Source organism: Phyllostomus hastatus, unplaced genomic scaffold, assembly GCF_019186645.2.
Source record: "Phyllostomus hastatus isolate PE091 unplaced genomic scaffold, TTU_PhHast_1.1 phas_scaffold_193, whole genome shotgun sequence".
Taxonomy (NCBI): Eukaryota; Metazoa; Chordata; class Mammalia; order Chiroptera; family Phyllostomidae; genus Phyllostomus; species Phyllostomus hastatus.
Genome location: NW_025334015.1, coordinates 838732 through 865123, shown reverse-complemented (window position 1 = coordinate 865123; position 26392 = coordinate 838732). Strand labels below are relative to the sequence as shown.

Genomic DNA, 26392 nt, shown 5'->3' with positions numbered 1-26392 from the left:
AGAGAGGTTTGCTGAACTGACAAAAACTATGCCAAGTACTCAAATGAGGCAGCTCTGTTATGCCAAAATCAGCTCCTGATTGAGAAAACCTTGTCTATACATGGAGATAAAATTTTATATGTATAAGATTTATCATATACATACATGTACATACATACATATGTGCATGTAAGAGTAAGATGGCATCATCTGGGTAGATGTCCTCAAAGATTTTGACTCTGTAAATTTATCAAGATTTCTGAGCCCTCAGATATGTCTGTCTCTACCTCACTAAGATCTGAAATTTATCCCAGAACAGGAAGACAAGAGAGAGGACTTTTCTCTTAAGGCAACAGTCCCACCTCCTTCAGAAGCTGCTCCCATCTCCTCTCCTAACTGCTCGGCTTACAATCAGGAGTAAGGCACAGCATTACCCAGGCCAGGGGCATGCTGGGCCTGAGGAGGGATGAAAGGGGCTAGACCCCAAAAAGCTTAAGACCCAGTGGGCACATACTGGCACAGCGTCAGGGAGGGGAGCACCCATGGGCCTGGATTGTTGTTGAGGGTGCAGAATCGTGGAGACGGCACAATGTGTAGTCAGGAAATGTTTATTGACTTGGAGCAAATAGTAGGGATATGGCCTTGCACAGTGGCAGGGACTGCAGGGGATGGTGCGAGCTCACTGCTAGGGCAGCTCCTAGACACCTGGAAAAGACTGCTGGCCAACACTGAGCGAGGCTGGAATGCCTGGATCACTGTGACAGATGGCGGAAGAAGGGATTAAAAGGCTCAGGGATGTGAACATACTGAATCCAATATATTATGGGAGTCTGGAAGAACCACCTGATGACCATATCCATGGCAAAGCTCATTATCCACCAAAGGCAGCAGGGATGTTCTGGTGAGGGAAGCGCCAGCAGCACTGTGAACCTCCCCTCTATAGGCCAGTGCTGATGGCAGGAAAGGCAATCACAGAGCCCAATGGTCTAATAGCAGTGACATGGTGGGCACCTGAAGCAACAGAGACCAGGTGGCAGCTCTCTATTGCATGGAGCTAGTAGGGGTCATAGTCTTCATAATGACTGACAGATCAGGGTGGTAGCCCACGGGGCCTGGTTCAGAGAGAGTTATGGCAATGATTAACAGAGTGTGGCATCCAAAGGCAATGTAGATGGAAGCCAACCAGGGTATTGCTTGTTATAGTATATAATAAACAATGAGAATTTGTGAGCAAAAGGCCAAAAACAGTTGTCCCAATAAAAAGTCTTGATCCCTTGCTCAGTTTGTGAATCTGAGTCCATTTTCAAATCTGGAATCCATAGACTGAAAAGGTAACTGGGTACCCAAAGGGAAGAACTCTGCAACACCATCACAGTATCACACTGTATGATTCTTCTAGTCCTTTCTCTGAGACCTATTGCCATTCACTTGAGTGAAGAATGTAGACTGCAGGTAAGGAAATACCTAAACATTTTGAGGACTGGAACAAAACTATAATTGGATGAGGCATTTAAGTTAACATCAATACCCAAAGACCCTGCTAGAAGGGGAACACATACAGCCCAGGTAATACAAAAAGTCCTGGCCAAGTCCAGCTTACAGTGGGTCCACAGGGGCAGCAGATGTACCTGGATATTATTTTTCAAGCCTCAGTATATAATTGAGATAAATGTACTTAGCACATTGGGTCCATGTTCTGCAGATACCACTCCAACCAATGTAGTAAATACAAAAGTGTGTTGCATCCCAAGGTCAGGAGGTGATGGTGAAATTTAGTGTCCCTCTTAGAGAGGAGGAGTGGGAACTCTATTGTATCTTCATTAAACTGGCCATGATGAATCCTAAGAATGACTTTGGATTACTTCAAGCTTAGCCAAGTGGCAGCTGCTGTATTAATATAGTGTTTTTACCAGAGCTGGTTAACATGGCTTTCAGATATGTGATATGTGGCTATTCATTTGGCAAAACTATTTGTTTCCTATCTGAATCAGGAATGAGGATCAGAAATAGTTCAGGTTCTAATAAAACAAATAGAAGTACACATATATAGTTTTGCCCCAGGGCTGAGGTCTGGATCCTCTGGATTCTACAGCACATTACATTGGTTCACTATGTTGATGACATCAGGCTGACTGGGCAGGATGAACCAGAGATGACTAGCAGGCTGGGGCCTCTGTAAGACAAGCATTCCAGAAGGTGGAAGAACAATCCTTCAGAGACTCAGAGCTAGTACTTCAGTAAAGTTTTTAGGAATCCAGTGGTCAGGATCATGCTGGGACCTCTCCCTCAAAGTAAAAAACAAAATAATGCATCTTGTAACCTCTCCACAAAGAAATTTTTCCTCCTCTGAAGCTATCTTTGGGTTCTAGTGGCCATGCATCCATCCCTATGAATGCTGCTATAGCCACATTCAGGTGATGAGTTCTTCCAGCTTTGACTCAGGCTAAGAGCATGCAAGAACTTTGCAGCAGCTTTAGGTTGAAGGACAAGCAGTCCTTCCCTTGGGTCATAGGTTCAGTAGACCCTTTGTTATTGAATGATGTCGGTGGTAGAAAAAGATGTAATGTGCATTCTATTTCAAACCTCCAGTTTATCAACACTGATCTAGTTCTCATTGCCTCTAAATGTTCAATCTGCCAATAACAGAGTCAAAGCTAAGCCCTCAGCATGGAGGCATGCAGAATGCCTCATCCATAGGTATACAACTCCATGCAAAACAGCATCTGACAAAGGAGCCCATGGCTAGAGTAGGACACATGGACTGGAACACAGTAGTACTATACGGGAGATGTCAGCCCGCTGCTTCCCTTCTTGCCTGGGAATCTTCCATTTCTGGACACCTGGGTCAACTTTCACAAAATGGATGCTAATGCAATCTGTCCGCTTTTTATTCTTAAAAGCAGATTTTAGAAAAACCTGATGTAATATTTCTAAAACTTTTCATATTTATTAGTATCATGGCAATAACATATAAACAGCAAGCTGTAAGCATCAGTTTCAATTATTGCATGAGCCTGCTCTAGAACCTGTCTTGTTAAAGGATTAATATTATTTGCCTCTAAGTAATACTTATTTTTGTGATGGCCTTACTCATTGTAGACACTGGGCTTAGGCTAAACTTGGTTGTGAGAAAAGCAGCATTGCATTTTGAAAATCACATTGAATGACACTTTAAAATGTTTATTAAGTAGTCAGAAAATTTTTCTAGATCTAAGATCTCAATAATAAAAGATGTTTATCTCTAAACTATAAACAAAGATTCAAAGATATTTTTCAAAAGCAGCTATAGTATCTACCTCCAGTCAAGGAGTTTGTAACAGCTATTTCTAAGTAGACCAACATGACCAAAAGGGGAAAAAAACCCTCACAATAATTAGCTTTATTCTAACATCCTTGCTGGAACATTAGCAATAAGGTTGAAAAAAGAGACACTATATAGGGGTTAGACACACTATATTCCTTATTCACCAAGTAGCACTAACTAGTTCCTTTAGAAGAATTTCACTGGTTGGCCAGAAGTGGCTCTGATTACTGTAGACAATAAGTGGAGAGATTTAAGGCTATTAATCTATCAGTTTTCAAGGGCACTCAGCTGAAACAAATGCTCATACATTGTTAAGGGTAAGTAATACATATATCAGTACCTTCTCCTGCAGAGGTGAAATCTCCCTTACCAATGATTAAAAATTAGGTTCCAGAGCAAAGGTAGCTCATCAGATACACAACAGGCCAGCTCCTTCAGAGAGGTCATGCGCTGCAGTCGCGTGCCGGGTCTGTGCATCTGAGTAGGGAGACCACTGCCTGGCTGCACTGATCAGGAATAATGTACCAAACCTGAGATCAATTCAGTCTTTGATTCGGCACAGATGTGACAAGTCATATAACCAGAAATTTTTCTTTTCAACACTCCAATGGAGAATACTTTGGCAATATCTACAAAAATTACAAATGCTTTAACCTTTTGATCCAGCAATCCCACTTCTAAGAATGTATTACAGATTTGTTTTAAACATGTAAGAGAATATACGCTTTTTACTGCAGCAAACTAAAAAGAGCGAGAGTGAGAGTCAGGGGGAGGGACCGAAATATCTATGAATAAGGTATCAGTCAAAATATTATAAATTACATCTATATTACACTGTAAACAAAGGATAAGGTGAGTCCCTATGTACTGCTATGAGAGATGTCCAAAATACATTTTAAGTTTTAAAAAAGCAAGGTGTGTGATAGTCTGTAATACACTAACTTTGCTATATGAGGTCTGTTTGGAAAAAGTCCAGCCATTGTTAATATAACGAGAATGGTTTGCATGACATAGATGTAACCTGACAGCCAAGCACAGTGGATTAGAGTGCACGTGTGTGAAAAATGACGCCATCGTTTATACTAGTCAGTGGGGCGGTAGAAGCCCTTGAGTGAGCATGTGTACTGTGTGGCTGTCACATTCAGAATGACTAAACCAGTAGAGCAACAAACCTGCATCAAATTTTGTGTTAAGCTTGAATATTCCTCCTTGGAAACTATTCAGATGATTCTGGAGGCCACAGCGATAGGTAACTGGTGATTGGCAGCTTCATTGTGACAACGTGCCCACTCATGCATACCTCACTCTCGTGAGGTATCTCTGCCACAACGTCAAATCACTCAGGTTACTCAGCCCTCCCTACAACCCAGATTTGGTGCCCTGTGACTTCTGGCTTTTCCCAAAATTAAAATCACCTTCGAAAGGGAAAAGATTTCAGACCATCAGTGAGATTCAGGAAAATATGACAGGACAGCTGATGGCAATTGGGAGAGCTGTGTGAGAGCCCAAGGAATCAGGGGAACTGAGGAATCACTGTCCTATGTACAACGTTTCTTGTATCTTCTTCAATGTCTCTACTTTTCATACTGGATGGCTGTGTACTTTCTGGACAGACTTCGTATATAAGGGAAACAGTAAGATATATTCTCCTTTGCTATTACTTGTGGAAAGACATAAGAAACTAATAAAAGATGAAGTACAAGGGTCAGAATGGGATTTTCTAATGTATACCCTCTTTGTTTAATTTTTAAATTGTTTTCTATTTAAAATTAAAGTTAAATCTTAAAGACTTCTTTTTGTAAAGAAATTGAAATTTAGATAAAACAAAATTTTAACACAATCAAAGCAATTCATAATGTCGTAGGTGTATTCTCTAATAGTGGAGTAAAGCTTACATCTGCCCTCAAATGTTTCAGACATATCAGAAAACTTTTTTTCTCTTAAGTCTGTATTCTTCAATGTCTACTTTCTCTTATTCCCAGTCTTATTTATTTAGCACCTTAATTGTATTCCTTATAGCAACTAAGAAGCATTCAAGAATGAAGTCTGTGAAAGACTCAAACTGAAATTGCATTATTTTTGTCATCTCTAGATCTTGCTGACCACAACAGATAACCTGTCTTTCTATTTTGTAAACAATATTTATAGCCCTGGCTGGCATAGGTCAGTGGATTGAGCGCGGGCTGGGAACCAAAATGACCCAGGTTCGATTCCCAGCCAGGGTACATTCCTGGGTTGCAGGCCAGAACCCCCAGCAACCGCACATTAATGTTTCTCTCTCTCTCTCTCTCTCTCTCTCCCCCTCCCCTCTCTAAAAATAAATAAATAAAATCTTTAAAAAAATATTTATATTCTTCTCAAGGTTCTCTCTTGAAATTTAAGAAGAAACAATAGCAGTGACAGCCTCATCCTTTTCCATAACAAAACCTCTAATACAGGCTCCATTAGATTATAAACTTAATTTTCTTCTATAAATACCAACTTTAAATGCACTTGAACACCAGTGCCTCCTAGATAAGTCTGAGTTGGAACTGAGGGACTTTCTCACCTTTGTGTGTTTATTGAAACTAAGTTTTCAGGCTCTAGAATATTCTCAGGTTAGACATCAACATGTCAGTTTCTTTGCATCACATTACTGGTTCATTTATTCTTGCCAATGGCTCTGCAGTGTCCAGCATGGTACTTCAGAGGCTCAGAGGGTGACAGATACACATGTAACATAATTTCAGGTCTGGAAATGGCACCAGGGAAAATTATAATTTGGATTCTGAGCCATCAGTGACATCAGTGATTTTGTTATAGAATAAATCAACTTAGTAAATAGATACTGAGGAATATGTCACTTTAGTGTTTTAGTAAAACATAAAAACAATAAATGTGTATGTGTGGAGTGTTATAGAGAACATTAGTAGGAAGTGGTACAGTACAGCTGTCAAGTACATGGATTCCACAGCTAAATGAAAGTATTAAACAGCTATCAGCAACTCTTACTTTACCTATTTAAAGAGAACTTCCTTTATTCTAGTTTGCTATCTATTTATTAAGCTTAATGATTACTTAGGTCACTGTTTCAGTGTTTTGAGATGAAGTTGTGAAATGCCACTGACTCAGCAGAATAAAGCTGAACTCAAATGTGTTTTCTTTAGTTCAGAGTAAGATGGGAGCATAAGAATATGTTTACTTATATTATATTCATATATACATGAGTTCATACATATATTTAAATTTTTATATTAAAAAAGCTAAACATTTCTAGTGTTAACATCAAATATTTGAAGGAATCCGAAATACATTATGTTTTAAGATGATACAATATATGTTACTCCTTCTCATGGATTAACTCAATTCCTAACTCTTAGGTACATGAAAAACTTAAAAGTAGATGAAATGACTGATGTTAATACGTACAATGACCTCTCTATGTTTCAAAACTTATCTGGCTAAATTTAAACTCTAAAAGTTCTAAGCCTAAGTTGGGGAACACAGTTATTTCTTTTCCAGAGAGGAGTTGGAAACAAAAAAGAAACTTCAAAGGTTAACCTGGTTTTATAAACATTCTAATATGAAATTTATAGCACTTCAGTCCAATAGGTATTGATGTCTTGACAGTTTGCCTCACAGACATAGAGTACTTACAAGGACTCAGACAAGTCCATAGTACATGCTAATGAAATAGAATTTAGAACAGAAGTTAAAATTACAGTTATTTGAAATCTGGAGGTAGAAATAATTTTAAATAAACAGATCATGATACTTAGGCACTTTTTAAAAAAGATTTTATTTTATTTTTAGAGAGAGGGGAAGGGAAGGAGACAGAGAGGGAGAGAAACATCAATGTGTGGTTGCCTCTCACGCACCCCCCACCAGGGCCTGGCCTACAACCCAGGCATGTGCCCTGACTGGGAATCAAACCAGTAACCCTTTGGTTCGCAGGCCAGCACTCAATCCACTGAACCACACCAGCCAGGGTGACACTTACATACTTTTGAAGCACTGACAGAGGTCAATAGACTGTCTTAAAAATGGGAATAAAATGGAGTTCTTGGATCTTAATTCTTGGCACAATGTTAATTCATTACAGTTTACCAAGAAATTATTAATAAGAAAGTAGGGTTCAAGTGTCTAAAACTCTAATTCTTACAGAAAATTATTTTCAAAGGAAAAAAAGTGTCACAAATTTCTAAATCACCAAAATGAGATTTTTATTCTTACTCAAAAAAGGGGATGGCAAACATCTCAAAAAGTTTTTATCCTTAAAAAGGGAGTATGAAGGGAGAAGTATAAAACTTTGCTAACACAACAGCAGTGGCAGTTTTCATTTCTAACTTAAACAAAACTCCAATTAAGTTTGTTAAGATGGTGAAACTTTAAAAAATTAAAAATATTATTGATTTTAGAGAGAGAAGGAGGGAGAGAAACATCAGTTTGCTGTTCCACTTTTTTATGCATTCATTGGCTGCCTCCTATATGTGCCCTGACCCTGCAGCCTTGGTGGATTGGGATGCTTGTCTACCAGCTGAGCTACCTGCCCAGGACCAGATGGTGAGACTTGAACCCATGGAGGCCAGTTCCCCAGGGAGTCAATCACAGCACTGATAATGACTTTCAGCTTTATTAAAATAAACATATATCTTGACCACACAGCTCCAGAAAAAATTCAAAACACAAAGAGAAAGTGAACTTCGGTTTTTATTTTTTTTAAAGATTAACTCTCTATCTATACATATATTAATAAAAAGTGCAAAGAACTTATTTAAATTATATTCTAAAATAAATATATATATATATATATATATTTCCATTAACTGTAGGAGACAACTGGCAAGTAAAGAGCCTGAGAGAGTCCAGTCCCTCTCCATCATTACCACAGACACACACTTTAAGGAAGCACCTATGGAAAACAGAGTGTTCACAACACTTTTGGTAACACAGATAGCTTCTGGGGGTTTTGAAAGCAGTTTGTTTGTATTTTCAACCTAACACGAAATGAAGGGAGAAGTAAAATTCATAAACAGAAACAACACTGCTTAGAACTGCATTCACATTTTACATGCAGCCAGCCAGTCCCACGCGTACTGGCAGGGTGCCCCCAGCGTGCCTCCAACAGTGGCTGGTCAGTGCTGGCGGTCTGTGCTCAGAATGCTGCTGACTGAGCCACATAGCTCACATATGTGGTTACCATGGCACTTTCATCTTGTTCGGTGAACAAAACTTTAAAACAGAGCACAATAACACTAGGCTCTGTTACACTGAGCTCATGTTTTGGGCTGATTTCCACTAAAAGGTTTTAAAGAAACAAGAGGTCACAGAACATCTGCTGCTTTCTTATGTATTTATGGCAATGGTGGCAATCAGTTGCAGAAACAATGGAAACTTTTGATAATAAAAAGACATGACTCTGAACTTTATTTTTCTTTAAAATATTCTAAGATATTTCAACAATTCAAACTAGAAAACTGATTTCTATTGCGGCTTCAGCAGCTACACACCCAATATTCCTTGGTTTTTATTTGGATTTCTTTTACTACTCCTTTCTTTTTTCATGACTAAAAAGAATTTCTCTTCTTAGGAAAGATGTTTTATACACTGTGCTGTAGAAATAAATCTGCAATACTGACCATAACAGCATTCTGACTCATAAATGTCAATAATATGCTCTTACTAAACCTAGATGAAGTCAACATTAAAATACAGAGAAGCCGCAGTAACCAACCCTGCATAACTCATAGACTAAAAGGTCCATGGTGTCTGCACTCCTCTGTCCTGTTACAAAAATAATTTTGGTTACAAGTGTCCACACAGCACCGATTTTATTTTAAAAGAAGCATCTTTACTCAGCCATCCAAATAAATTTACAACTACACATGCTCAAATAGCTTTTCTCATTTACTTCCATAATTTTAAAAGACCGGTAACTGGATTAGATTTTGTCTCAATCAAAAATTAGTCAGCAATTATAAAGCCATCAATGACAGTGGCCTAAAACACCCACGTCCACAGAACTAAACTAGAAGCTCCCCTGACATGCCAGTGCACCACAGGACACTACACCTGCAGTCGATGGACACTGTGTTCTGTAATAACATAAAGAGCATGTCTCTAAGAGTAAAAAAACATTTCATAAAATTTTGCCATATATAAAATACCTTAATTAATTGTGACCACTCCACTTAAGGTTAAAACATAGCATAAGTGTTCTCTCTGCCTTCTGCTGTGGGACAGCCAGAAGTCATACCCAGCCTGAAAAAACAGGAGGGTACCCACTGCCCAGGCTAACGAAAGCAAGGGCTGGGTCAGGCTGGGTCCCGGCAGCTCACCAGCACTCATGCACTCATGCTCAGAACACCCAGGGTTCTCAGTGTGCTGCACTTTTTTCCACCTCCAAAAATGTACCAGGAAATTGTGATGGTGAAATAATCATTATTGTCTATTCCCAGACTGGACCACCACAGCTCACTTTTATGATTTTGAAAGATAAAATCTGCAGCAGAAAGAGAAGAGGCTTCACATTCACCTTTCTCAAACCCTTTGGTTTTCACCGTTAATGTTACAGTGACTGTAGATTTGACTCAGTGGGCTGGGTCAAAGGCTTCACAAGTACTGAACCTGAAGTGCATTAAGAGAATAAACATCTGCTATTATGGCATAGAAGATTTTTAAAAGTAGCAATAATAAACACAATGCTATATACCTAAAGAATTTACAAGCCACAAAGAATCTCTTAAGAAATTTGTAGAAGCAGTGAAATCGTGTAGAAAGGTCAAAAGGTGAAAACAATAATGATTACATTCTTTGAAAAATACTCCATGTACACATCTTCTGCCCCAGTTATTCTAAGTCCTTCTCAGGTCTCCCACCAACAAAGATGGTGGATCAAGAAAGATGTGTGCTCGAGACAGGGACTACACTGACTAACAAAGGGACAGAACAAAGGTTTCACAGCAGGTCAGGAACTAGCTTTTAAAGAAAAGTGCTTTAAATATACTTCTGCGTAAAACATGACTTGAAGGCAATTCAGAAGTTTTGACAGTTATAGTTTACTCATTAGTCAGACTTGTTCTTCTATAGAGGAACTAAATTAAAATGTAAAACAAAGAATTGTTCAATTATGACATCATAAAATCCCAGGGAAGAACTGGGAACCAAAGCTCCCTTTGATTACAGTTTCCCTCTTTTAATGCAAAGTGCAAGGGGAAGGCCTTCAAACAATGACACAGGCAGGAAAGCCACAACACTCTCTCCTCAGCCCCATTCTCCACACTGGACGCCTGTGCACGCATTGTGGCCCATTAGCTGATTCTCAGCTCTCCTGGCACAGACATGCATTATTCTGTTGGATTCTTCAAAAAGTCGTGCCTCTACTCCCAATAGATTAAAGTAATAAAAAAGAGAGGTGTGAGGAAATATATTCAATAAGCAAAAGTTAAAAAACTCTGGAATCTGACACATTTCATATTATGAAAATAATGGTTGATATAATGTGTGAAGAACATTAAAATCGAGACAGTTGCATACAGAAAGACCAGACTGCTCTGGCAGGCTTTGCATAATAACAGCAAATTCTCCTGGAATGTTAACTCTCCCTCTACTCTTCTTCAAGATCCTAACAGAATTATAGATTCTAACTGAGCACCTGAGATCGGAATCAGGTAAAAAATGCTTAAAACACTTTAAATTATTTCAAAAGGGAGAAATGAAGGAAAAAAAATCACCCAAGTTGAGAAGTTAATTATGGACACACTAAAACTATTAGTAAACATGGGCAGATACTAGTCAAAATGAAAAACTGAACCAAAACAAGAAAAAGAGAGAGAAGGAGGGAAAAAGAGGACCTGGGAGAGAGAAGGGCTGGCCCTTCCTGTGAAGATCCTTGTTCCCCTATTTAAATACTCCAAGACATCCTTCTGAGGAGAAGGCACTGTTCCTGCTGTCTTCACAAGTATGCGAATGGTGATGACAACAAAGCAGGAGGCAAGTCCCAGTGAACACAGTGCCACAGCAATTTCTCAGTCATCCTTCCATGAGAGAGGACACACGGACTGGAGGTGTCACCAGTTCTGCAGCCTGAGCCACAGAACTCTCAGTAAAAAAATACCCCAAACAGCCCCCTACCCATTCTAGGAGGAAATGCATATGCCCCTCAAACCTAAACAAAACAAATCTAAACAAAAACTATCTTCTCCCTCATAAAGAACATTATGTGGAAACAAATGCCCCCAGGAAGTCCTTGTGTATGTGTTTTTACACGTCTGGTAGGGGTTATTTTGTTTTGGATTCTACGTAAATTTTATCTCCATCCCTAATGCCAAAGGAATGCAGTGCCCGAGAGCTATACTTCATTTCCTCTGGTCCAAAGGGTGCTTCATGGTCAAAATAGTAGAGAAGCATGTTGCTTGTGGGTAATTGCACTAGAGTTTTTAATTGTTTCTTTAGTTCTGCAACTGTTTGGTCCAAACGAATGCTCATTTCTTCTACCTGATCGTTAAAATGGACTTCTACTTTTGCACTGCTCTGGGGTCTTAGATCCACTTCTGCCAAAGGCTCCAACTTTCCATATTTTGTGATCAGTTCATGATACCTAGAAGGATAAAAAGACAGTGTCAGCTTAAGCCACTTGCAACTGAAGTACAAACTTTTTCGGAACTGCTGGTGCATTATACTGCTGTACTCAACATCATTCTAATATTCTACTTCAATATTGTGTCTACCTGCCTACCTGGTGACCACTGTGGGATCTGTGACCTGATGTGGCTGCCCTCTGGAGGGCATGATAGAACCACATCCTGTGGATAGGTTTCTCCTAAAGGTGGTCACCATGCCTGCAGTGAACCATTATATAAAAGTAGGCTTTGAGAGAAACACAGCACCTAGAAAAGTAGACACTACAAAGATTAGAGAGAAAGAAGTGGAATTTGTAGAACTTGCTCTCTTGGCTATGATCATGAAGAAGAGCCTAGATCTAAGCATGTGCTCCTTGGTAACATATGGGAAGATGGGAGCAGGCCAGCAGTTCCTGAGCCCTGGGAAAGTCATAACTCACAAAAACACCCAGTTGCATGTTGGCTGTTAACCTAGCTCTTTCAGTGATGCTTTTTTGAATGTTCCAGCCTAGACTCATTGGCTACAACACAAAGAATTTACAAGGAATAAATTCTTGTTAAAAAAGTGGTAAATGAGGAATACAAGTTCTTTGATTATGGTAAAAATAAAAAGCAAAATACACCAAAAGGAAAGTGAGTTATAGAGATGAGACTAAGGTCCTACAAGGGCAAGTTTCACATATGGAAAATCTTGTTTCCACTATCAGTCTTGGAGGATCTAGGTTTGATTTACTGAGGAAGCTGAGCAGTTTCCTACAAACCAGAGAGGGAAAAATGCTCAAAAGATCTGATGATTGCTTTACTATAACCAAGGCACACAAGGTTAATAATTCATGATCAGAATAAAATAGTCACATAAGATTATTCTCCCACCTCTCTCACCCTACTTTTGGTTTTAACTCAGTTAAATCACTGCTATAAGATTGGTTGCTATAATAAGGAACATTAAAGATATAATAAGATGTCTCTGATCAGAGATGGAGGGAATCATTTCCATTAAGGGGAGGAGTAGGTATGGTAAAACAGCACTGGCCTTGAAGTCACAGGATCTGACTTCAGAATCTTGACTTTACCTTATAATTAGCTGTGTGACTTGGAAACTCACTCAATCCTTTTGGATCTCAGTTTCCTCATTAGTAAAAGTGAGGTAATAAATTCTGCCTTTCCTTCCTTATGAGAATTATATAACAGGTGACTAGTGATTTGTTAAGTTATAAGTTCATATACAAATAAAAATGTCAACATCCCTGCTGTTCTGAAACTTACATTATTAAAATGGACACACTCCTTAGAAAATATATAATTGAAATATATTTAGGTAAACCTTCTTGGAAAAGGTGGTAGTATGATGAATCATCTTCTCCCAGGACTTCAAATCCTAACAGTATTTTTTGTGAAAAGAAATCACTAGCAGCAACTAACAAAAGAGAGGTGTCAAACAAAGGTTGTCATCACCAATTCAACACCAACAAGAGTTCCTGATTTCTGGTGTGGTGAAGGGGGAGACTTCATTCAGTTAAAAAAGCTCAGCTGTGAAAAAGCTCAGCTGTCGAACAGCATGGCTGAAGCAGCTCAACTGTAAGACAGCTTGGCTGTGAGATAGCTCAGGCATGAAAGAGCTCAGATGAAGCAGCTCAGGGGTGATAGCTCCAGTCAGGGAGTGCAGTCTGGATGGAAATGAAAGTGTACTCCATTAAAACAGGGGTGGAGCTGGCTTATATAGAGAAGTGTCTGAACCCAGTCTAATTGGTCCATTTCTATGTGAATAAGCACTCCAAATCTTTACATGGGTCCAAAATGCACTGTCCTGATGGTCAGAATGGGCTAGCTGCAGCTCCAAATGGACAAGGAAAATCTCAGTTCTATTGGCTGAATTCCAATCCTCAGAACTCCTGGAAAAGGGCTGCTCAGAAGGCAGAGCATAGTGCAGGAGGTTTGGCAGACCAATCTGTGGCTTTGCCCTGCATGCAGTGTGCATGAGAGGACTCTGTAAACAGTGGCTGCTAGACTCTGGTTATGAATTTGAGCCCAATTACCACAAGAACTCCTTTTTGATAGGTATATTCTTGGGTCAACAGAGGGAATAACCTTATTGCCACAATCTTTTAGAAGGAACCAAGATTTTAACTAGTGGATCCATGAATTGGATGAGGTTTCTCATTATTCTGTTTCAATCTCTTCCCAGAATACCTTCCTGAACAGCAAAAAACTGAAATTGAATACTATATTTCCCACACTCCTTTCCAGGTGAGATTTAGCTTCTATCAGTCACATTCAATAGTCCTGAGGAGAGATATAATGAATCCAGCTGAAACAATTTGGGTAGAGACTTCCTAGCAGGTTGTAGTTCAGGCAGTGTTCCTGGCAGCACCTAAGATAGTGTGATCCAGCACCAGGCCATCAGCTTCCTGAGTCTTTCCTTATATGGTTCTAGCAGAGGCAGCACTGCCTTTGGTCAGCTGGTTCTGTGCTGCTATTGTAGAGGCAGACCCATTCTAGGGAGACAGATCTTCCAACGACTTTGTAAGCACCTTATTTCCTATATTAAATTCCCTTCTTAAAATAGGTAGTGTGAGAGGATGCCAGAGGAATGGCAATGTGAAAAATCCCCCTGGTTTCTTTCCTTGAAGTTTCAACAACAGCTGTAACTCAACAAAGGATTCCCTGTTCAACACACCAACATGTCAGAGAGCTGTGCATTGAAGCATATAAAGGTGGGCAAGTGGGAGTGAACCAGGGAGGCAAGAAAGAGAGAAGGGCTGAGATGAGCCATAGATGCAGCCCTACAGCCAGGAGTTCATGGCACAGCTCAGCCCAGGGAGGGGAGCAATCCAGTTGTGGCTGGCTTTCCCTTCATCTGGGAGGAGCAAAGAGATTTGGTGGGTATTCCTGCAGGAGTGAGCAGTATGATCTGTGGTTGAGCCCAGTGACCTGGGCAGGGACACAGCATGAGGCTGAGGCTGAGGCTGAGGCTGAGGCTGAGGCTGCGGCTGTGGCTGTGGCTGTTGGGAGGTCAACATTCCAGACACAGAAACAAAGCCACAGAGCTTGTCTTCCTGAAGCATCCTAGAGCTTGCCTCCCTTAGACCTCAGTGTTGTGATGCAGAGCACATTATCTGCAAACCTGGGAACGGGTGCTACAGAATCACTATTTTCCCTGAGCAAAGGATGTACTCTGTAAACACTCCTGGAGTCAGGGAGCAAGGATACACAGTGGAAGTCTGAAGTCAAAATTACCTGAGGGCAAAAGAACAAAGAAGTTTGCTGGTTTCCCCAGCCCATGTTACCTCCATGCATTGTGGCTACGCAGAGGGCAGCATGGGCTGCCGGGGTCAGCATTAGGATTTCACAGAGCTAAAAAACTTGTGGTTCAGTACTACCTACTGAAAGATAAGAGAAAGACCTCTTTATATCAATATGCTAGCAATGGTCCACTCATACATAGATGCCTGGACAGAGAAGGAATCCATCAAATACCATGAATAACCAAGGTAGCAAGTCAGGTCAGAATGAAAATGAAAAAATACCAGAAAACAAACTTAAAGGCATGGATATATATGATATAAATGACAGAGAATTCAAGATTGCAGTTTTGAAAATACTCAATAAGATGTGAAAAAACAGACAGGCAATTTAGTGTGCTTTACCAAAGCGGCTGAAACTTAAAAAAAGAACAAAACAGAAATTCTGAAAATTAAGAACTCAATAAAATAGACCAAGAATGAACTAACAAGCACAGGAAACAGCGGAACAGATGGAGGAAAGGATCAGTGAAAAAGAAGGCAGAAATCTAGAAATGATGCAGAGAGATGAGAGAAATTTAGCATAAAAATAATAAAAGTGCTCTATGATAACTATCTGAATCCATCAGAAAGAGCAACGTAAGAATAACAGGTATACCAGAGAATGATGGGAGGGAGGGAGAAACAAAGAGTCTACTAGAACAAACAGTTGATGAGAACCTCCCAAACTCTGGAAAAACCTAAATACTCAAATACAAAAAGCAAACAGAACACCTAGTTGCCACAATCAAAAGAGACCTTTTCCAAGGCACTGTATATTAAGACTGCAAAAATTAATGACAAAGAAAGAATTCTCAAGGCAACCAGGAAAAGAAGAAAGTAACCTATAAAGGAAATCCCATTTGGTTATCAGCAGAAACTCTAAGCCAGCAGAGAATGGAACCAAATATTCAAACTATTGAAAGAGAGGTGTTACCAGCCAAGAATAATATATACAACAAAGTTATCCTTTAAATATGATAAAGACTTTTCCAGGCACACAGAAGCTGAGGGAATTTATCATGAGAAGGAAATATACAAGGGAATTATTCTACCTGAAACAAATAAAAAAAAGTCATAAACTACAAGTGAAATCACCAAGAAAATTTACAGCATAAACAGGGACAATTTGTGACAACAATTTAAAAGGAAAAGGGTAAAGGTCTGAATTTGCAAATTCAGTAGGACGGAGATCAGATGCATTCAAAAGAAAAGGGACTGCAGTATATATGACTCCTTTCTTTTTCATAAATCTAATGGTAGCCACACACACACACATACAGAACCCAAACTGAGACATGTTGCTTTAAAAAATGAGGAAACAGAGGAAAGAAGTGTGGAATACTACCAAACAAAATCAGCTGACAGAAACACAAAAGAAAACAACAAATGGAGGCTACCAGAGCTACCAGGAAACAAAAGATAAAATGGCTATAAAAAATCCTCATACATTAATAATTACCCTAATGTAAATGGACTGAATTCACCAATAAAAAGTCACACCGTAGCACATTAGATCAAACACCAAAACCCAAGCAAATGCTGCCTTAAGGAGACAGACACCTGTAAGCCGCAAAGACAAAGTTAGACTCAAAGTGAAAGGGTGGAAAATTATTCTCCAAGCAAGTAATATCCACAGAGAAACAGGTATAGCCATATCTATAGCTGACAAAACAGTTTTCCAGATAACAAAGGTAACAAGAGACAAAGACAGACATTTTATAATGATAAAGAGGACACAACATCAAGAAGACATAACACTCCTTAATATATATGCACCCAATTAGGGGGCACTGAAATACATAAAGCTAAAGGTGGAAAGAGTCAAAAAACATTATCATAGCTGAGGACATTAAAACTCCACGGACAACTCTAGATAGATCATCTAACAGTAAATCAATTAAAAAATATTGGTTTCAAATAACACATTAGACCAAATTAACATAATTGATATTTACAGAGCCATTCATCCCAGAACATCAGATCATCCATTCTTCGTCAGTGCACATGGAACAGTCACAAGGTCACAAAACTACCCTAAAAACATTGAAGAAGACTGAAGTCATACCAAGCATATTCTCTGACCACAATGCTTTGAAATTAGAAATCAACTACAAGAAGGAAGTAAAGAAACCCAGAGAAACATGGAGATCAAACAACATACTACTAAAAAGTGACTGGGTGAAAGAGGAAGGAAAAGATGAAATAGAAAGATATATTAAGACCAATGAGAAGGACAAAATGACACATGAAAATTTCTGGGATGCAGTGAAAGCAGAAGAGGAAATTTTACATCACCACATGCCTATCTCAAGAAATAAGAGAAATTCCAAGTAAACAACCTAACATTACATCTTAAAGAATTAGAAGGAAATTATAAAAATCAGAGCAGGACTAAATGAAAGAGAGAACATAAGGACTACACAAAAAAATTAATACAACAAAGAGGTGGCTCTTTGAAAATAAAATAAAATTGACAAACCCCTAGCTAGACTCACTAAGGAAAAAAGAGATAAGACTCACATAAACAAAATCAGAAATGAAAGAAGGTACCACAGACATCACAGATATACAAAGGATCATACTAGAATACTATATGCCAGCAAATTCAATAACCTAGAAGAAATGAACCAGTTCCTAAAAATATATAACCTTCCTAGACTGAATCATGAAGAACTGGGAAACCTAAGTAGACCAATTAACAGTGATAAAATTGAAACAATTATCAAAAATCTCCCCCCAAAATAAAAGTCTAGGACCAGATGGCTTCACTAGAGAATTCTACTATACATTAAAAAGGTATTTGAGCCCTGGCTGGTGTGGCTCAATAGACTGAGTGCTGGTCTGCAAACTGGAAGGTCACAGGTTCGATTCCTACTCAGGACACATGCCTGTGTTGTGGCCCAGATCCCCAGTTGGGGGTGTGTGAGAGGCAGCCGATTGATCTCACACATGTTTCTCTCCCTCTCTTTCTCTTTCCCTTCCCCTCTCTCTAAAAATAAATAAATTAATTACTTTTAAAAAGCCTGATAACTATTCTTCTCAAACTCTTCCAAAAAATTAAAGAAGAGGCAATACTTTCTAACACACTTCATGAGGCCAACATAACCTGACACCAAAACCTGGCAAGGATAACATAAAAAAAGAAATCTATATATATCTCTGATGAATACAGATGCAAAAATACTAAACAAAATAGTAACAAATCAAATACAATAATATATTAAAAAAATAATACAGTATGATCAAGTAGGACTCACTCCATGGGCATAAGCATGGTTCAACATATACAAATCAATCAATGTAATACACCACAGTAACAAAACAAAGGATAAAAATCATATGATCTTAAAAATAAATGTAGAAAAGACATCCATTTATGATTAAAACACTCACTAAAAAGGGTATTGAAGGAAAGTACTTCAATATATAAGGACATATATGACAAACCCTCAGCCAATAGCACACTCAATGGTGAAAAACTCAAAGCTTTTCCTCTACAATCATGAAGAAGGCAAATATTCTCACTCTTACCATTCTTATTAAACACATTTCTGAAATCCCTAGCTGGAGCAATTAGGTAAGAGAAAGACATTAAAGACGTCCAAATTGGGAAGAAAAAAGTAAAAGTGTCAATTTTTCCAGATGACATGATTCTGTATATAGAAAATCCTAAAGGCTCCAAAAAACTGTTAGAAACAATAAACAAATACAGCAAAGCTGCAGGATTCAAAATCAACTGCTTTCCTATATACTAATGATAAAACTTCAGAAAAAGGAATAAACAAACAATTCCTTTTGCAATTGCAACCAAAAGAATAAACCACCTAAGAATAAACAAAGAATATGAAGAACCTATATACTGAAAACTATAAAGCATTACTAAAAAGACTGAAAAGACATAATGAAATGGAAAGATATTCTATGTTCACTGACTGGAAGAATCAACATAGTTAAAATGGCTATATTACCCAAAGCAATATAGAGATTTAATGCAATCCTCATCAAAATCCCAATGTCATTTTTCAAAGAAATAGAGCAAAATATCATCAGAATTGTGTGGAGTCACAAAAGACCCTGAATAGCCAAAGCAATCCTGAGAAAAAAGAACAAAGCTGGAGGTATCACACTACCTGATTTCAAATTATACTACAGAGCTATGATAATCAAAACAAGCCCCAGCTGGTGTAGCTCAGTGGATTGAGTGTCAGCCTGTGAACCAAAGGCTTACCGGTTTAATTTCTAGTCAGGGAACATGCCTGGGTTGTGGGCCAGGTCCCCAGCAGGGCATGTACGAGAGGCAACCACACATTGATGTTTTTCTCCCTCCTTTCTCCCTCCCTTCCTCTCTAGAAATAAATAAAACAGTTTTTTTTAAAAAATTGCATGGTATTGGCAGAAAAACAGACACAGAGGCCAACTGAACAGAACTGAGAGCCCAGAAATAAATACAGATGTATATGAGCAAATAATTTTTGACACAGGAGTCTAAAACACACAATGGAGAAAACAAAGCTCTTCAATAAATAGTGCTGGGAAAATCAGAAAACAGCATGCAAAAGAATGAAACTATATTACAGTTTTTTCCCCTTGTACAAAAATCAATCCAAAATTGATGAAAGATCTAAATATAAGATCTGAAACAATAAATCACACAGGAGAAAACATAGGTACTAAACTCATGGACCTTGGTTGTAGAGAACATTTTATAAATTTGACTCCAAAGGCAAGGGTAATAAAGGCAAAAATAATTGAATAGGACTATATCAAACTAAAAAGCTCTGCATGGCAAAAAAAAACGAAAACAAAGCAAAAAGGCAACTGACCAAATAGGAGATGACATTTGCAAACAATAGCTATGACAAGGGGTTAATATCTAAAACGTAAGAACTCATACAACTCAACATCAAACAACCCAACTTAAAAAAATGGGCAGGGGCCTGAACAGACACCTCTCGCAAGAAGACATACAAACAACCGACAGATACTGGAAAAGATGTTCAACTTCACTAGCTCTTAGGGAAATGCAAATCAAAACTACAATGAGATATCATCTCACACCTATTAGAATGGCTATTGTCAACAAGACAGTAATAACAAGTGTTGGACAGGCTGTGGAGAAAAAGGAACCCTTTTTGGCTGCTGGTGGAAATGTGAACAGGTACAGCCACTATGGAAAACAGTATTGCGGTTTCTAAAAAAAATAAGAACTGAGTTACCGTATGACTCAGTAATCCATCTTCTGGGTATCTACCCATAAAACTTGAAAACATTTTTGTGCAAAGATATATGCACCCCTATGCTCACTGCCGCATTGTTCGTGGTGGCCAAGACATGGAGACAATCATGTTGCTGTTTGACAGAAGACTGGATAAAGAAGTGATACATGTATACTATGGGATATTACTCAGCCGTAAGAAAACAAAATACTGCCACCTGAGACATGAATGGACCTTGAAAATATTATGCTAAGTGAAATTAGTCAATGAAAAAAGCTATGTACTATATGATTTCACTCATGTGGGATACAAAACTGAAACTCACAGACACAGATGGTTACCAGATGGAAGGGGTGTGGAGGGGCAGGAAAGGTAAAGGGAGCCAAGTATGTGGTGACAGAAGATGATTTGACTTTGGGTGGTGGGCACATAATAATGCAATATACAGCTCACATATCATAGAAACCTATACTAGAAACTTATATGGCCCTATTAACCAATGTCATCTCATTAAATTTAATGAAAAGACAGTGAATGTCTTATCTTCTGTCATCTATAACTGAATCCCAAAGTATACTTCAAATGGTTTTCCATGACTTCAGGGTGGCTTCAAGTTGGCCTTGTCTATATTATAATCATAGTAATTGTTATAAAACACAAATTATATCATATCACTCCTTTACTTAAAATCACACAAGACCCATGACTGTGGTGGGCAGAATTTTGGCCTCCACGATATTCATCAACTGGTGTTGTTCTCAAGATTATATTAAGTTATTCGGCACAGCTGACCTTAAAATAGGGAGACTAACTGGATGGACCTAATCTTATCACATGAGCCCTTAAAATCAAAGAAGTTTCTCTAGTTGGCAGCAGAAGAGGAAGTCAGAGAGATTCCAAGATGAGAAGAACCTGACATGCCATTGCTGGCCTGAAGATGAAGGGGGAATGCAGAAAGCATGAGACAAAATGGAATTCTGCCACTGTCCTGAAGGAGCCTGCAAGGTGATTCTTCTCCACACCCCTCAGTAAGGAGCACAGCCCTGCTGACCCCTTGAACTGGGCCTGTGAGACCAGAGAACCCAGTTAAGCCACACTGTGCACCCAGATTTCTGACCTGCAGAAATTGTAACATAATTGAGTTGGTGTTGTTTCAAGCCACTAACTTTATGGTAATCTGTCATAGTAGCAATGGACAACTAATAGAAACAGAAAACTAATACTAATACAATGACTACACACGGTCCTCCATGATCTGATTCCTTCATGACTTTTCAAACCTGTGTGCCATCAACATGACCACTTTCTGCACCTACTTTTCCACTTGCTTAAATTAAAAAAGAAATCAATGTTTATTTATTAATTTTCAGTGAAACAGCATTATTTTTGTATATGGAGAGAAGTTTGGATATGGGCTATAACACATATTCACTTTTTATTCTATAAAATAAGGAAAAAGTACTAGAGTTATGATTCACTTTACGCACTGAGTATATTCCCCTAATATTATGTAAGTAAAATTATGATTTCAAAATAGTATGTTCAGTCCCAATTATGTTATTTTAAATTATCTTTAAACAGGGAAAAATCAGTAAATATAAGAAATCATGATTTTATAACATTCCCAGTAAATTTTAGAAAATAATTTCTTCCTCTTCTTTCTTCTAGATATTTTACTCATTATTCAAAAGTCCATCCCCATGAACTATATCTACATACTCTGTATTATCTGAGCTTTTCTTAGCATTGGCCCTAAAGCTATAATCTTAAGAGGTAAATGATATCTGATGACTAAGTATTCTTCAAATCTAATTATCTCAATATTGTTTCAATCAGGACTTCTATATCATTATTTTAAAAATATTTAATATTTAAAGGACTCACTTCTCAAATGGGCAAAAATGTTATAAGCCTACATTGGAAAATAATATTGACAAGGATATACTGCAATAATCAAATGCTAAAATGTAATATACACTGTGTTCAGAAATTCTGAACACCATTCTGCCATGATGTTTTAACAGAAAGTAAACAGTCTCAAGAGAAACAAAATTGACTACACGCAGCATAAAGGCCAGCAGGACACACGGGCAACGGAGGACGGTAAGAGAAAACCAAATGCTAGATGCAATCTTGTGAAGAACACAACCCACAGGCAAACTGGCACTGTGCTTTTCCCCTTCCTATTAAACAGAAACACCCACTCAGAGAAAGGCTTCCTCAACTTCAAGGGTCTTTGAATCATGAGTGGTTGGCAATCACACTGCTGGTAAAGTGGGGTTGAAGGAGGCATTAGCCAACAGGGGAACAAAGAATGAAACCATCTTGAGCACAGCTGAGGCAGCTCCACCCCCAGTGCACATCAGCAAGCCTTCCCTGCCTAATGTGACAGACGCAAGAGCAGACTTCAGTAGCATAAAGGTCAAGTGGGGAGAGAGATGCTCCTTTCTCCTTATCATCCATTTTCACCCTTGATTCCTAAGATACCCAGAAGCACAACTGAGTAAAAGGTCTATGACCCCAGAATAAATGAAGACTTGGCACACTACTTGAAAAGGATTGCAGGCTCTACTATAAATCTTAGTCTGAGGGTGAATTTGTGATAAAAATCTAAACCCATATATCAAAATTAAAACAAAAAACCTAATCCATACCCTAGATTGCATTAAAAAATTAACCCGAATCATAAGCTTAAATGTAAAATCTAAAAGTCTAAAATACGTAGAAAACATTTTAAAAACCTCTGTAATCTTACATTGTTCAAAGATTTCAGAGTATGACAACAAAAGCACAATCCATACAAGAAAAATATCAAGAAGGTGAATATCATTAAAATTTAAATTTCTACTGCTTGAAAGAAGCTGTTAAAAGAAAGACATGACAAGCCAGTCTGAAAGAAAATATTTACAGAACACATATTTGGAACATATACAGAACTCCCAAAATTCAATAATAAGAAAACAAATAACCCAGTACAAAAATGGGCAAAAGATTTTAAGTGTCTACTTTATCAAAATGGTATTTAAGAAGCAAATAAGCTCATGAGACGGTGCTCAACATCAGTAACCACTAAGGAAATTCAAGTTAAAACCACAATGAGATACCACTATGTATCTATTAGAATGGCTAAAATTAACAGAAACGAAAAAAGGAAATACCACGTCGTGATGAGGATATGGAGCAAAAGGAACTCCCACATGTTGCTGGTGAGAAAGCAGAAGAGCAGAACCACTTTGGAAAACAGCCTGGCAAGTAAACACGCACTTCCCATACAACTCAACCATTCCACTACTAGGTGTTTCATGCAAGGGAATTAAGAACTTATATTCACACAGAAACCTGTTGGTGACTGTTTATCAAAGCTTTCTTAGTAAATTGCTAAAAAAATAGAAACAACACAGATGTACTTCAGCTGATGAATGGCTAAATAAACTGGTACATCTATATAAAAGAATACTACTGAGCAGTAAAAAGAAGCTCACTAGTGATACACACAAGACAAGTGAATCTTAAACACATTATGCTAAGCAAAAGAAACCAGACTCAAAGGCATCTACATCTCTTTTCAGCAAAGGGCAAAATGACCAGACAGAAAATCCGCAAGTATAGAGATCTGAACAACAGCATCTAACTTACATATATAAAACACTCCACCCAACAATAGCAGAATATACCTTTTTTCCAAAGTGCCCACAGAACAATCAACAAGATAGGCCATAAAATAAACTTTAAGAAATGTAAAAGAACTAATATTACATAAGGAATGTTCCTTAACCATGGAGACAAAGTAAAAATCAACAACAGAAAAATAACAAGAAAATTCTGAAACACTTGAAAATGTAACTTCTAAGTAATTCATGGGTCAAACAAGAAGACAAACCAAAAAAATGTTTTAAAAAACATAGAAATTAATGGAAACAAAAATATAACATATCAAAACATGCGAGAAGCCAGCAGTGCTGACAGTGAAAGTTCTAACACTGTATATTTATTAGAAAAATTCTCAAATTAATAATCTACATTCCTACCTCAAAAAATAAAAAAAAATAAGCAGATCAAGCAAAAGGAAGACAATAACAAAAATAGCAGCAATCAATGCTTTGTTTAAAGTAAAACAATACAGAAAACTATAGTACATTGCTGAAAGAAATTAAGGATGACATAAATAAATGGAAAGAGATTTCATGTTGATGATTTGGAATACTTAATATTATTAAGATGTCTAAACTACCCAAGGCAATCTACACATTCAATGTAATCACTATCAAAATCCCAAAGCACTTTTTTGCAGAAAAAAAAATCATCCTGAAATTTCCAAATGGAATCTCAAAAAACCCTGAATAGCCAAGCAATTTTGAAAATGAAGAATAATGTTAAAGACTCACATATCCTTGATTCAAAACATATTACAAAGCTACAGTAATCAATACATTGTGGTACTGTTATACTAGCATTAAGACAAAGATATACACAAATAAAATGGAGTAGTAAGGCCAGAAATAAAACATAAACATGGTCACCAATAAATGTGCCAAGACCACTCAATATGGAAAGAGTAATTTCTTCAACAAATGATGCTGAGAAAACTGGATATCCACATACAAAAAAATAAAGGTGAACGTTTACCTGATACCATATACAAAAAAAGTATTAATATAAAAGTTCGTGATATTGAAGTTGGCAATGATTTGTTAGATATTACACCAAAAGCACAAACAACAAAAGCTCATACAGACTAATGGGACTACATCAAACTTAAAAACTTTTGTGCATCAAAGAATACAAAGAAAAGAGCAAAAAGGAAATATACAGGATGGGAGAAAATATTTTCAAATCATGTATCTAAAAAGGGGTTAATACCCAGGATTTATAAGAAGTCCTACAGCTCAACAACAAGAACAACAACAACAAAAGGATTTAAAAATAAGCAAAGGACTTGAACAGCTATTTCTCTAAAGATGCCATGTAGCCAACAGGTATATAAAATGCTCATCATCTAATAAATCAACAAACAAGTACTGGCGAGGACGTAGAGAAAAGGGAACCCTACTGCACCATTGGTGGGAATGCAGACTGGTGCAGCCACTGTGAAAAAAAGTATGCAATTTCCTCAAAAAACTAAAGATGGAACTGCCTTTTGACCCAGCAATTCCACTGGTGGGAATATACCCTAAGAACCCTGAAATAGCATCCAAAAGCATCTATGCATCCTAATGTTCATAGCAGCACTATTTACAATAGCCAAGTGCTGGAAACAACTTAAGTACCCATCAGTAAATGAGTGGATCAAAAAACAGTGGAACATTTACACAATGGAATAGTACCCAGCAGAAAGAAAGAAGGAGCTCCTACCCTTTGCACCAGCATGGATGGAACTGGAGAATATTATGCTAAGTGAAATAAGCCAAGAGCTAAAAGATAAATACCATCTGACGTCACCTATAAGTGGAACCTAATCAATAAAACAAACAAATGAGTAAAATATAACCAGAGACTTAGAAATAAAGAACAAATTGACAGTGACCAGAGAGGAGGAGAGAGGGGGATAACGGGAAAGAAGGGGCAGGGGCAAGCAAAGGAACATGAATAGCAGACTCATGGGCACAGACAATGGGGGTGGTACTGATTGTGGGAGTGGGGGGAATAGGGTAGGGATGAGCAATGGGGAAAAATGGCAGGACAACTGTAACTCAACAACAACAAATTTTTTAAAAAAGAAAGAAAAGAGGTTCAACATCATTAATTATGAAAGAAATACAAATCAAGCCCACAAAGAGACTCCACTTCAACACCCATAAAGATGGCTAATAAAAAAAAAAAAAAAAAAAAAAGTCTTGGCTAATGGAAAAATCAGAACCCTTTTGCACTGCTGGTATGACTGTACAAGGATGTAACCTCTATGGAAAATAGTATGGTACTTCTCTAAAAATTAAAAATATAATTACCATATAACCCAGCAATCCCACTTCTAAAATTCAAAAGAATTGAAAAGATGGATCTTGCAGACAT

At 37.9% G+C, this 26392-nt stretch overlaps 1 protein-coding gene across 2 annotated transcripts in view; it reads right to left on the bottom strand.

Annotated features, from left to right (window-relative positions):
* LOC123832539 (tubulin-specific chaperone cofactor E-like protein) overlaps positions 1 to 26392 on the bottom strand; it is a 212638-nt gene that overhangs the window by 130081 nt on the left and 56165 nt on the right. The window contains exon 8 of one of the 2 annotated variants that reach the window (XM_045860209.1): positions 8658 to 11861. The exons of the other annotated variant lie outside the window; for it this stretch is intronic. Coding sequence (XP_045716165.1) covers positions 11543 to 11861 — 319 coding nt within the window. The 3' untranslated portion in view covers positions 8658 to 11542. Of the gene's footprint in view, positions 1 to 8657; positions 11862 to 26392 lie in introns of those variants that run through there. 2 annotated transcript variants of the gene reach the window in all.